This window comes from Xylona heveae, assembly GCF_001619985.1.
Source record: "Xylona heveae TC161 unplaced genomic scaffold L228scaffold_3, whole genome shotgun sequence".
NCBI classification, from domain to species: domain Eukaryota; kingdom Fungi; phylum Ascomycota; class Xylonomycetes; order Xylonales; family Xylonaceae; genus Xylona; species Xylona heveae.
Window position 1 is genome coordinate 1,193,078 of NW_017264195.1, and position 13,649 is coordinate 1,206,726.

The 13,649-nt window shown below is 49.8% G+C and overlaps 4 protein-coding genes across 4 annotated transcripts; 3 read left to right on the plus strand and 1 right to left on the minus strand.

Moving 5' to 3' along the window:
* The first annotated feature begins 86 nt into the window (after positions 1-86).
* Positions 87-1,337, plus strand: L228DRAFT_245222 (hypothetical protein). Its single transcript, XM_018332112.1, has one exon. The coding sequence runs from the start codon at positions 145-147 to the stop codon at positions 1,177-1,179; it is 1,035 nt and encodes a 344-aa protein (XP_018189867.1). The 5' UTR covers positions 87-144; the 3' UTR covers positions 1,180-1,337.
* Positions 1,338-1,482: 145 nt separating this feature from the next.
* L228DRAFT_245223 (hypothetical protein) lies at positions 1,483-6,354 on the plus strand. The gene is made up of 2 exons (XM_018332113.1): positions 1,483-1,832; positions 1,892-6,354. Exons 1-2 carry the CDS (start codon positions 1,579-1,581, stop codon positions 5,910-5,912), a joined length of 4,275 nt encoding a protein of 1,424 aa, XP_018189868.1. The 5' UTR covers positions 1,483-1,578; the 3' UTR covers positions 5,913-6,354.
* On the minus strand, positions 6,344-8,340 carry L228DRAFT_245224 (hypothetical protein). Its single transcript, XM_018332114.1, has 3 exons — positions 8,206-8,340; positions 8,101-8,149; positions 6,344-8,040 (listed from the first exon to the last, which is right to left on the minus strand). Exons 1-3 carry the CDS (start codon positions 8,268-8,270, stop codon positions 6,691-6,693), a joined length of 1,464 nt encoding a protein of 487 aa, XP_018189869.1. The 5' UTR covers positions 8,271-8,340; the 3' UTR covers positions 6,344-6,690.
* Positions 8,341-11,044: 2,704 nt separating this feature from the next.
* L228DRAFT_237256 (hypothetical protein) lies at positions 11,045-12,300 on the plus strand (the record flags this gene model as incomplete). Its single annotated transcript, XM_018330909.1, has 4 exons — positions 11,045-11,127; positions 11,256-11,697; positions 11,751-11,945; positions 12,004-12,300. The coding sequence occupies 4 exons, from the start codon at positions 11,045-11,047 to the stop codon at positions 12,298-12,300; spliced, it is 1,017 nt and encodes a 338-aa protein (XP_018189870.1).
* Positions 12,301-13,649: the final 1,349 nt, after the last annotated feature.

The window sequence follows — 13,649 nt, forward strand, 5'->3', positions numbered from 1 at the left end:
ACAGAACGAGTCGGGCGGAGATTGCCGCACATGAATTTCACGTCACCAAAACTTTATTCCCGGCCATTTCAACTCAACCCATTGCAGACTCTTGAAGCAATTATAGGACATTTAGAGTCTGCCTTTTCGGTGGACATTGACACCATGTCTGCCGAAGTCGAAATGTCCTCAACGCCTCCGACGGAAAAGGTTCATAAGAAGCACAAGGGACACAAGGAGCACAAAGATCGCTCCGATAAGAAGAGCGAAAAGAAACGCAAAAGAGACGAGAAGCAAGACGCAGAGCGATCGCCTTCCAAGAGAGGCCGCTCGGAAGCTCCTGTGGCTACTGAGACCCCAGCCACCGATGCGAAAACTTCCAGCAACTACGACGATGCGCCTGAGGGCTCCCCGTTCTCTGTTCACACCGCTTCGCTCTACCTACCACTTGCACCCATTTCCCAATTGAAGCCAATCGATGGCCTCTGCGCAGAGCATCTTTCTCCTCTCATCCTTACATACTATGCGCCGTTCCGAGGCGTGGTGCTCTCGTATAGCAATGTGCGATTGTCAGAGCAACCGTCCGCAGCAGGCAAGCAAGGTTCTGGTCCCGTCTTAGCTCAGTCGGTCGACGAATATGCGGTCAGCTTCGTCTGGGTCACCGCCGACTTCCTCCTGTTTAATCCGAAGCGTGGCGACTGGATCGAAGGATGGGTCAACTTGCAGCACGAAGGTCACTTGGGTCTCGTTTGCTGGAACCTTTTCAACGCCAGTATAGAGCGGAAACGGCTACCGAAAAGCTGGCAGTGGGTCGGTCCAAGCACGTCTAGGTCAAATTCAAGGGCAGATGATCAGGCCGATGCTGCTGCCGAGGGCGAGGGCTATTACGTGGACGAGGACGGTAACAAGGTCGAAGGCAAGATTAAGTTCAGGGTCAAGGACATTGAAACCTCGGCTTCTTCTAGTCATGAGAGGGGTTTCTTGAGCATTGAGGGTACCATGCTACCCGAGGAAGAAGAAAAGCAGCTCTTGGAACAGGAAGTCTCCAATAAGAAGCGCCCTGCGCTCAAAGGCAGACGAGGAATACAGCGCATACAGCCGGTATTCAAGCAATCCAAGCCTCAGACAGTGCATATAGAGACAGGGAAAGCTTCTAATGATGCCGATTCTGGCACGGGTAAGCATAGAATGGCGTACTAGGGATCTTAAAAGTTTATTGGGGAGTCGATGGCATTTTTGTATATCCTTTGTATTTACAGCGATATAATTTCTCTTTACAATTTTTCAAGGCTAGACGCGATGAGTGTCAGTACATATTTGATCTATAAGTAAGAAAAAATCAAATGGGTTGATTCAGGAAGAGATTGGTATCATGATTTGAGTGGATTACTGCAAAAGCTACTTGGACTTGTGATTGGCGTCTAGATGCGACTCTCCGGGCGCGTGAATCTCGCTGCACCCCACAATTTCTCTCTTGAAGCGGCAACTTCCAAAAGATGCACACACGAATAATCTTCCTCTTTTCTTGATTGATTGAGGGAGTCAATTCGGGCTACGGGAGAAACTTGAGAAGCCTTCTCCCTGTAACTCGAATACAAAATGAGACTACGACTGTCTATCCACCGCAATGGCCTCCCCGTCACCAATGTCCTCTGGACGGTAGGCCAGACAGCATCCTATGTTGCTGCCACCGCAAACACAACCATTTCGCAGCTTCTCGATAACGTCAACGAGATTATCCCCCTTGAGTCTGAAGAATGGGGCTTGGAAGATTACGTGGTTGAAGTGCGAGGCTTCGAGTGTTTACATTTCTGCGAACTAGGCAGCGTCTTGAAAGACGAAGACGAGGTTACGTGAGTAAATCTGCGGAGCTTGCAATTCGTGTATCATACTAATGACTGGTCCGTCATAGGATACGCCCCCTTCAGTCGACAGATTTGCGTTTTCGGAAATTGTCCGGGAGGCATCAGATTGCGCACGATGGCAAACATCTCATTGACGGTGTCGCCTTTGGCCGGCCATTTCTGCGGATTGCACCTCGGCCAGCAATAAATATACCCCCAAGGAAGCGGAGAAGGCTTCTTAGTGAGGAAGAAGGAAGAGATGCCAGAGAAGAAATAGAGACTCTGCAGCCGCAGTTACTCCTCCGCGCTGCGTCCGATGACGCCGATGAGAACGGAGATTCGGACAAGGAGAATGATGCAGACTATGTTCCTGGAATAGACGAGGATGAGGAAGAAGATAGTGATGGCGATGTCCTAGAACATGAAGAGGAAGCCCTCGAGGACGGCGAAGCTTCGTATCCAGTTGCGCGGGATCGAATTGGGGAGTCTTCCGAGAGATCATTAAGGTTGGATGGGACAGGCGAACGAGAACGCGGAACATCTCGACGTTCAGAGAGAAGAACTAGATTTCTCTTGGAGCAAGAACGACCGTCAGAAGCGCCTACTGAAAGACAGTCTTATACTCCGGGAGAATACGAGAATCCGCTCCTTGACTATTTTGCCAGCGCTGGCAATCCTGCGCCGGAAAGCAGCAATACATGGCCGGAAAGCGAGTCGGTCACAGTATCCAGAATCAGACCGGCTAAACATGTTTCGAACACACCTTCAGGTCCAACTGAGCGGTCCGATGCTCCTATATTGACTTCACCTGTGGATATCAAAGTTGAATTAAATACCGCTGAAAGCTCAGAAGATGAGCATGAAGCTATGGATTATGACTCTGAAAATTCGGAATCTGAATCGGAGCCAGCTGATTTACGTCGGGGAATATCTGGCAAGTCTTCAGAAGAGAGCTCTGAAAAGTCCTCCGAGAGCTCTTCGGAAGATTCGTCCGATGACTCCTCAGAAGATTCGTCAGATGACCCATCTGACCGGGAAATTTTGCCTGGAGCTCGTGATTGGAGTGCTAGTTCCGACTCGTCCAGCTCGGATCAGACAAGCGATGAAAGAGAAGATGATGTTGAAGATGATGGTGATGACGATGATAGTTCCTCTTCAAATGCTTCTAATTCTAGCAGCGACTCTTCGTCAGAGGAATCAGACAGTTCCTCGGCCACTTCTTCGTCCGATGAGGATTCTTCAGGATCAGAGCCAGAAGAGATATCGTCTCATGAACCTGGCCAGAGATCGGCAACTTCTGTACCCGTTGGCGACAGCATGACAGCTCAGCACATCGCAAATGCTCCCAAGACACTTGTCACAAAGCCGCCAACTACGACTGCCACTTCTGTTCCCCCTGGTAGCGGGCGCCCAGAGACAAGGAAGCGCAATCAAAGACGACGCGACCACTTCAAAATTGAGAGCTTAAAGGCTCAGGGACTTCTACCGCACAACGCTGGCCGACGGGAATTGGCTGAGTACATTTCTAATGGAGCTCTTGATTCAGAGAAAGTTTCGTCAAAAGACGAAATTTCGGCGCAAAAGTCCCGCGAGGCAGCAGAATTCGAGGCTAAGAGGCAACAACTACTTCTTGCGTTGGCATCCGGAGGAATTGAGGTCGATCAACCCAGAAGACGCATGGAGCAGGCTGAGACTGGGAGTCCTCAAGAAAGGGTCACATCTTATCAGCCTACCCATCCCAGTCACAGTCGCGTTGAGGAGGCCGAGTCCGCAACGATTGAGAGGCCCGCCCATTTGGGCGAAGCTCCCGAGGCTTTACAACGGAAGACCAAAGTCGATGTTGCGGGTTCCAGGACGCGAGATGATATCCATGATGACGAAGAAAGCTGGAAGGACAAGATATCCATGATGGCGGTAGAATGTTGTGAAGACGGGATTGAGCTGAGCGCACCGCCATTTCCTTTTGTTCAGCGCTGGGATCCTCAGCAGCAGCTCAACAACAGGCGAAATAATCGCAGTAAAAACAAGCGACGAAAGAGAAATTATGATCAATACTACGAGGATGAAGCACAGGATTACAACTACGATAATCAAGGATATGATTATGAGGACCAAGAATACTACTATGGCGACGAGGAATACTTGGCTGCCGAGCCGGAGCTTAACTATGACGATGAGCCATATGAGGAGAATGCTGCCGCAGCGGGTGCCATTGGGGTTGATCGCCGAGTTGAGACAGAAGTCAACGATCAAATTATGCGTGACACTGAAGCGGACGCAAGGCACGCCCTTCGAAGTGAAGAAGCTGAGGATGACTTACCACCTCTTCCCTCAGATCTCAGCACTCTCAAGCATTTCACACTGGAAGAGGCTGTCCCGGGGGCGGTCATTGCGTTTAGACAACTTACAGTGTCGCAAGCCACAAACTGGGAGCCGAAAATTACAGATATCCGTACAGCTCGCATTGACACCTCTACAGATGGCATGCTAGAGTTGACTCTTGCCAAGCGCGACACTCCTCGAAAAAACAAATCTTTTGACAATGAAACCGGCAAGAGAATATTCGGCAGGTTCGAGATGCCATATTCAGACAATGAAGACGATAATGAGGGGTATATGGAGGTTTCATATGACGAATTGATGGACCCAAAGCTTGTCAGAGAAGCGGGATCAGGGTCAATTGTGGGAAATGGGCAGGAAGCCAATAAACTATATCAGGGTCCGTCCGCCGAAGTTTTCACCGAACACACAGAGTCTAACCAACAGCCATCTCAGCCTGAGCACCCAGTCGGTCGACCAAAAGAACATGTTCGTTCTAAAGCATTACAGTTGATTCGTGATGCTGGATTTCGAACCAGTTTAGGATCAGAAGTTGAGTCTGTTATCCGCAACTACGGAACAACGTCTACAAACAATCCAGCCAACACCATCTCAACCCCCTTGCGTAACGACGGACCAGGTTCTGTATCCCCCCGGTTTCATGGCATTGGATCTAGCCCGCCACGGGATGAATCCAACGACGAGACTCCTAGAGCCCAGGCCCCTCGTAGTCGGGAAAGACTTCCAAGCTCAAACGGCCCGGCGTCAATAATCGACTTGTACGGTGTATCCTCTCCGACAAGGGCTATCCCGTCCGCCACAGAGGCCAGTGCTGCTGATCAGCAGAGGCAATCCTTTGACCATAATATATCCTTTGAGACTGCTCCTGAAGGACCTTCCAATAACGGAGACACCTCGACCACTAGCCACACGCTCGTTGGCGAACAAGACAGGCCCGATTCCGAAAATGAGTTTCCAGAGGTCGAAGACATTCTTTCCAGCGCAAAATCTTCATTTGAGTCGATCAAGCGAGAGGCAGCGGATTCTCCTGCTCGCGGCAGTCCAACAGCAAACAGAGTCTCAGAATCCAGAGCCATGTCAGAGTCGGGTTCGGCGGCCGTTTCAGACACAAGTCTAAAGCACATGTCTGCCATTGCAGCTTTGAAACGAAAAAGCGAGACCGCAGCAAAACCCGCAAAGAAGCGTGGCAGGCCGCGAAACGACCAGGCCGAGACTCCTCTAGCCCAGGCATCGACCAGTCAGCTTCCCCGCGCAGGAACCAGCACTCAGTCATCCTCTCGCAAGGAATCACTTGCCGCTGATAGCGACGAGAATGATTTCGACGTCGCTGTCGGCATGGATTTTGGACTTGGAGCAGACACTGAGGACCCCGCTGCTGCCCCGTTTTCCAAACAACTTGCTGAAAACACATTAAATAATAACAATCTACCACCACCTTCCTCTGCTCCGCCCGCATCAGCATACACTATCGATCTCACACTCTCTAGCGACCCTCCCGCCCCAGCTGATGACAACGATAATGAGTCCGATGAGAATTATAATTCCGAGTTAGGCCTTCCTGCAGGCGAAGGCTGGGTCAGAAAGCGCAAGGCTCGAAGCGTTCAGCCCTACGGATTCTCTTCGTCTCAGCCAGTCATCGGTAGCGCACATACTAGGAGAACCACAAGGCAAGCTTCTGCTGCAGCCGCTGCAACTTACCCTACTGCCGGAGGTTCTACTGGTGTAGGGAAGAGGAAGAGGTTTACATGACCACCACGTTTGATTATGATTGGCAGCCACATTTGTTTCAGATGAAAGGCAAATTTCTTTTCAGCTATTTTTCCTTCTTTTTTAAGAAACAAATATTTAATCATTTTCATCTTGCCTGGGGCTATCGACTTCATTCATGGCACTCTTGCCCTAGCTTCCTCCAATTATTCTTTAATTCCTTACTTGTCTCGCATCTTCTCCTATCGAACACATCTCATCTCTTGCAACGGGATTCCTTCATACTTTGGGGAGATTTGTATTTGGAGTTGAGGAGTGAGCTATCTCTATCGGCTTTTACTTGTCATTTATTTTGCACATATTATCATTTGCCAAGTAGCCTAGCGCGCGGAGCTGATTTATAGTCGAGAGCTCTCCAAAAGTATTCATTTAATTCTGTCCTCAGCAAGACCAAGGTCAAGTGAAATGGGAATGATGGGATAATAGCGATGAATTGAATGAAATGCATTAGTGTGATAGTAACCCGTACTCATGGTACTGCAGCGAGGGCCCAGGCAGAGAAACGCTCACTCGTGCCAAGCGACTACTCATTGCTATTAACGATCTGTCACTTATCACTTTTTGCCCCGATTGAGACAGAACAGAGAAAATGGAAGGATTCAAGTTAAATAAATAATAGGGATGGAGAAAATTACACTTTGAATAGGGATGTCAATCGGTCCCTGGCCCATGAAAAAGATGAGAAGGATGTCAAAAGGGACGAAAAGAAAAGGGCCAATAATTTTATCGTAGTATATTCAAAGGTAATGGTCATTAATCATCATCGCATAGTGGTATCAACTGCGTCTGGACCTTCATTGTCGCCCGTGGCATCACCCCTAGTCGTTGTCGAGGTTGTTGTTTGTTCGCCTTCTTCTGTCTTCCCATCTGGATCTGTGACCATGACTGTATCGCCGTTCCCATCGTTCCCGTCTTTTTCTTTTTCCGCGCTTGACTTTGATAGGTTTTCTTCGTCTTTTGCGGACTGGGACTCGGCCTCCGTGGAAGTTTGTTGTTGCTCGGGCTTATTGGCGCCTTCGGAGTGCTGCTCCGTAGTTGTCTGTGTAGGCGTCAACTCCGTGGTAGAAGTCGGCACGCTTCTTCCGAGAGCAGCCTCGACACTGAAACCTGCTCCGGCACCGGGCGCGCGCTCTTGCGGACCCATGTCTTCGACGCCGACTTCTTCTGGGCCCCGCGCGTGCGGGAGCTCGTCTTCCCCGCCTTCGCCAACGGGCGCGGTTTCAGATTCTCCTGTGGCACTGGACGCCATGCGCGCACGCGCAATGGGGTTTCGAGTTTGAGATACGGGTATTACGCCAGCTTCTTGTTCCTGGCGCAGAAGTTCGCCCTGAGTGACGCCTCCATGGTCACGGCGCGAATGGCTAATCCCGTTGGATATGTCCTCAATATGGTTGCCTGCTCCAGTGCTGGCACCTTCAGCATTTTCAGTATTTAATAAGTCGCTGGCGCCACCCGTCTCGGTGGTGTCGAGGTCCTCGTCGTCGGCTGCGTCCCGGGTAACAGAGACGTTTTGCAGCCACGGAATAGGCGTAAGCAGTGCGCCGCCAAGGCTCTCATCGCTGCCTATTGCACCAGTCATCATAGGGGTGTTGGTGACTGGTGGTGCAATGCCGTTAAGAACGCTGTTTGCGTCGCCATTCTTCGGGAACACAGCATGTGGCAGGGGGAAGATATCTGCGCCAGAAGAAACAGATACGACGCGGTCGAGAGCACGGAGGTAAGATGGCAGGGTACGGTAGTGTGCCCGCGGCTGGAGAAGGAGCTCTGCAAGACGCTGTACTGTGTGCGGCGGGGTTTTGGAGAAGTTTGTTTGTAGAGTGTGGAGAATGGATGTGAGGAGAGAAAGAAGTTGCGGGGGAAGGGTGCCTTCTGGAGGCTGCACGGACGTGCTTTGGTCGAGAGTCGGTCTTTGATTCGGATGGCTATTCGATGGCAATCGCGGGCGTTTGGCTGGCGGGGGCGCGTTTTCTTTATCTGTCGTTTGAGAGTCCTGGGAGGATGAGGTAGTATTTAGGGTATCGGCGCCTTCTGAAGCATGTTGCGGTGGAGATGATGGCGGGTGTGAGCCAGGTGTGGGCAATTTCGGTATTGGAAATTCATTATGAACTATCTTGGTGTGACATCTGGATTAGCTGGAGAAAGGTCGGAAGGCAGTGAGAACAAAGCGTACATGCTCTAATCGTGATCCGATGCGGTCAAGCAGGCCAGGCCATTCAGAACTAGAAAAATATATTAGGGTTGTACAGAAAAGCTTCAGGTATCTATATGAGCGTACTAGTTCATTCGACCATCTTTGACAAGCTCCTCTAGTAGTTCCTGGTCTTTTGCATACGTCAACATTGTCAATTTGCATCTGTTTTTGAGGCGACTGCGTCCTCTCGCAGCTATCGCAGCTAAAGCAATCCTCACGTAGAGGGAAGGGAAAGCGCTTTCAAATGAAGGTTGGATCAACTACACATACCTGATTTCATGCTGAGTATCTCAGTAAGTCTTTGAGATTTGTCTCAAAACTGAGACTGATTGCTTGCTTGCTCTGCTAGCTGGAAAAATCCAACACAAAGCTTCCTAAATGACAAGGGTTGCGCTCAACGGCAGCAGCAGTAGCATCATCATCATCATCACTATCAACATCGCCAACCAGATTCCGGAGTTGAATTATCTAATATATTATGTAATCAAGTTTTGTGCCGGAGCTGCTTCCACGCCGAATGCTCCGATGCCATGACGCGTGTACCAGTACGGTATGACGAGCATTTGAATAGCGAGGATTGCATGGCAAGGTGTCGTACCGATACCCCTAAAGCTCCATAGCTGTTGATCTTGTTCTTGCGCTCCATAACAATATTAATCCCCTTCCGAATCGGGATTGATTATGGATGTTTTGAAAATGGATATGGATTTCGTGAACGAATTTAATTCTGCTTGAATTGCAGACTATGTGTATGCTGACAAGAATTTTTTTTAAAACTTTCATCGAGCAAATGAGATAGCTGGAAATTTGAAGCGTTGGAATGCGAGGATTTACGCCCCTTTTGAGTTACTGTTTGCGCTCTTCAGTCAAGTCCGAACCACGCGGACGACAAAGTATCCACGCAAACCCTCAACGCCGACCACGCACTACTGTGGACCGGTATTGTGTTCCGCAGACGAGCGTACGCGCGAACCGCCGTTAAGAAGCGCTATATCTCCTAAAATCCTTTTCTGAGACAGCCGTGGCTGTGGCGAGACTTGGCCGGGGACTTAGCTAGCGGAAAATCAATACTTTGAGCTTCAGGTGCCGATACCTTTGGGAGGTTCTTGGCTGTATCAGCTATAATGAAGAATTCCCAGTGTCACGTGCGGAAATCATGGTCAGAATCTCGTCGTGTCAAATTGAACTCTACCTCCAAATACGCACTTCAATTTTGGGCTCCCTTTCTGCTTTGTAGATAGGATCCCATCTCAGAGTTTTGAGCCTGCTTTCTCGGATTATTGTGGAAGCTCATAAGCAACATTTCGTCGTCAGCGTTGATCGATCCACGAGACTCCCCATCGCGATCGAGTCCCACATGGTCTGCTCGGTTCAGTAGCACGGTTCAGGTCCCAGGAATTGAGCAGGAAATGGTAGCTCGCACGGGCTTATATCGAGCCACGGTTCTGCTGAAATTTTCCTTGCTAAAACAACTGCGGTACTTACGTAGTAGTCGGACGTCCCGAACAACCGTGGTACAGTATCAAAAGGTACGTTGGTACTCTGGGAGGTGCCGTTGGTTTCCTGCAAGGAGCAGCGAATTCGTCAAGAGCCTGAGCACTGCCGCCGATATCCAATTTGCGAGCAGGGAAACTTTTGCATTTGGTCCTGCATTAGTGAAGCGTTTTCTTGGGATGCTTTACCTCCCAGCTCCTCAGCGCATGGACCTTTACTCAAAAAGTCTGTAGCGGCGGGATAAAGGTTCACCCACACAAGTGCTGGTGGTAGTCGTAGTGGTAAGTGGCCGACTAAGGTAGGTCGATACCTGGGTTTGGTCGGGATGGCTTTTACCTGTACAGTAAAAAGACACCCCTACTCCATTATTGAACGAGCTCAGCCAGCCTGCTGCTGTTATTGCCTTCCTCTAGTCCTTTCCAAAGCAAAGGCCCAGTTCCGATAGCGCATGATTGGATGCGCAGTTGATCTATAATTAAAAATTCACCTTCTCCTTTCCTTCAACCATCTTCTGTCAGTGCCTGTCTGATGTGTAGTTTGAATCTTTATCACTGCCGTTGAGTTGGAGACCGTATTAATTTCCGTGGATTATATTGACGGAGCATTCGCTTTCACATAATCATCATTTATTCTGGCCTTCTTGCCGTACTATCATTGGAGCGCTCGTAGTGGTTAGAGCTGTGCCATTCGTTAGCATAACTCAAGTCGCAAGACTTTTGCTTGGCATTCCCTCGTTCGCTCTTGGCCGCGTCTCGGATTGTCAGGGACCCAAAACCAACTAAAGCATCTCCACTTGGAGGACCCCCCAATTCGCGTCCGACCTGGCTTGTCCTACAATACTCGCCGTATATCATCGACTGTCCCAGCCAAAAGGATCATCGACGTTGCTTGCCGGATTTCGAGGAGATTTTCGCCACCATTGCTCAGCCTTGTAGTCTCGGCGGTTAAACGGTTGTTCTCAAACTTCAATTGCTCGCTCTCACCGGCTGCATTCCCCCCCCCCACGCGGACAGCCTGCCGACAGCGCCTCTCCTGCGCCACCGACACACATAGAGTGCGACACAGCTGAGAGAGGCTGCTGAATTAGATTTCGTCCCTCTATCGTCGGGTAATTCTTCGTCTGTCCTGCAGCTGCACAGAAAGAGAGTTGTAGGTCTGCTGTTGTGCGAGTTTGGGTGTCTTGGCGTAGTCACGGGTCTATTCACTTGACTCTCACACCCTCTTTTATCAGCTTCCCATCCCCGCCAAGTCGCCGGCTCCTCGAGAGGAGCCGAGCAAAATCGTCAACACGTATCACCACGAAGCAAGGGACTCCCTACTGGGGGGTCAGCCGTCAGATAACTCCTACAGCCCGTTTGCAGGCGGTTATCATCACCGTGAGGGCTTCACCGGTGCAGCGGCGGGCAGCAGACTGCCACAGGACTTGAAAATGTATCGTCCAAACTCGCCTTGGACTTGGGCCTTTGCCACTATTGCCTTTGTGCAAGCTGTCACTGCACTGGCATTCGAGGGGTGAGTGAAGCTATGTTATCCCAGTCATGGAAGGAGGTGATGACAAGATGATTGACGGTCTCTCCTCTTAACTTGCGCCTGCCAAAAATGAAAGAGCTTCCCAGCTAACGTGATCAAATTCGTAATAGCTACGTCTTCGCCAAATTTCAACTTGACGTCAAATCCAATGCCAAAAACACGAGCGAGGCGCGAACGATTACGACTTACCTCACTCTTTTCATCTTTGGCTTTGTCTATCAGCTCATTCTCGTCTGGGACGCCCTCCGCCTTCGCAACACGATTCAAGTCATCGGACTTTGCGTCTATAATGTCGGCCTTCTCATCTATGCTGCGGTTCAAATGGACCAGATCAGAGATGCTGTGACTGCGCTAGATGATGAGGGTCAACTCCGCTTCACAGACATTTGGGTCGAGACGAAACCCTTCTTGATCGCTGTTCCCTGTGTGCTGGCTCTAGGTACGGTACTGCTGGCTGTCGTTTCCTGGAAACTGTACGATGAGTTCTCCTGGACCATCTACAAGCATATCAGCGCCGACCTTAGGATGAAGCGACGATATCTGGCGTTCCAGGTAAGCTGGATCATTCAATGTTCCATTGTAGGGCTAGCTAACATTCTCTGCAGATCTATATCGCCCTCTTGAAGTTTGACTTTTTCTTCTTCCTCGGTTTCACAGTCCAGTTTGTCGTCATTGTTGTCGACATTCGAGACATTGAATTCAAGCTCACTATTGTGGCCATTCCTGTAACCATTCTGATTCTCATAATGGCCGGCTATTGGACACGAAGGGAGAGCTTGTTTGGCATGATTGTTATTATCGTATGTATCCCTCTCCAAGAGCCTTTTCTGTACAATCGTGGGGCTAACTGCCTTCCAGATCCTCTACTTTGCCGCTCTCGCATATTTCCTCTTCAAGCTTGTCCGCATGTATCAGCCCGATCGCGAAAGAGTGTACGTCCCGGCACGGCGATCGCTCACCACTTTCGCTGTAATTACTGTGGTCCTCATTATTCTCACCATAATCAACGCTTGTATCTGTGCACACAATTTCAACCGCGGCCTCAAGCCCCACATTGCTCGGCGAAAGCTAGAATCGGAAGAGGAAAAGGTGGATGTGACGGAGATGCCGAATCTCTCCCATGGCCCAGCACCCAACCGGATGGTGATTGATTAGGCTTATTATCATGGAGAAACGAGAGGCATCTGTTGTTGCTTTTCTTTTCGCGACACGAAAAAATTAGGGTTTATTTAGGCGTTTCATCTACGACGGGACAGGCGTTGGCTATTCGGCTCATTGATACCGCCTTTGCTTTTCTTCTTTTTGACTTAGCCGACTCGGCGAACGGGGCAGAACTCTGCGATCGATCGTCACATGCCGCTCCATCTCTCTCTGCTTCCTACCCAAGCGTCGGCCTTCTGGCTTCGTTTTGCCGTTTCAAATTCCGGCGTCGAAGTGGAAAACGACATTCCTGATATGCTTCCGGGCGTATAGCACCACAACACCACATCGTCATATTGCAGAATTGCACGTACTTTACTGTACCATTCATCAAACGATCCGTGATGTTAGAAGGGTGATTTACCCTCCGTTCTGCTTCAGACCTTTCTATTTCTTTCATCCACTTATGACGATCCGACTTTCGATCCGACTTTTTTCCATCTCCCCCTTTCTCTATTCCTCTTCGGACATTCTAGGTTTGTGCTGATTTCAAGTTTCCTACCAAATAGCAGCAGGATAAATTCATGTCTACTTTCAATGTCCTTAAAATCTAGAAAGGCTTTATCTGCAGGGTCTTTATTTCCCAGGGCGTTCTTTCTTACTCTCTCATCATTTCTCATTACTCCTTGGTCGTTACTCACTTCCCCCTGTTATTAAGTTCTTCACTCTGCTCTTCATTTTTTCTTTTTTTCTAAATGATATCACCCATGTCATGATCTCTTTTCTTTAGGGCTAGCTTCCATTTCCTTTGTAGCTAGGTATCCAATCATTCAATTGTATATGTCCGCCGTAAATGTCTGTGCCAAAAGCAGCTTACGCCTCGGTGTCTTCTCGACCGAGAATCTATCTCTGTATTTCTCAAAAATTCATGGTAACTTATCTCGATCTCCCCTATTTTTCTTTCCTTCCCTGCATTCGCCCAGCATCAGCTGCCTCGACTTACATGTTGCTAAAGTTAGCCAAAGGCCAAGGGCTAATATTAGGTATGCACGCCCCAGTTGGGGGGCCCCCCTGAGGGATAAAGCCTGCCAGGCTGCTCGGTTCCCGTGGTACGGGTTGTGCGCTGGCTCCCCTGGGTGCTCGCTACCTAAGGTTGCTGGCCAGTCAAGACTCTCAAGGCGGCGCAGGGTAGTAGAGCGTTCGGCTAAAGCAGCCTTCGCCTTTCGCCGGCTCGGCGGGTTTCCTTGCTTTCGCGCGAGGCGTGTCGGCAGCTCGCATGCAGCAAGGGGAGGGAGACATGAGAGCTTTCCAGCTGCCTTTCATGATCGTCAGGCACGCACTGGTTTTCTGGATGCTATGTGAGT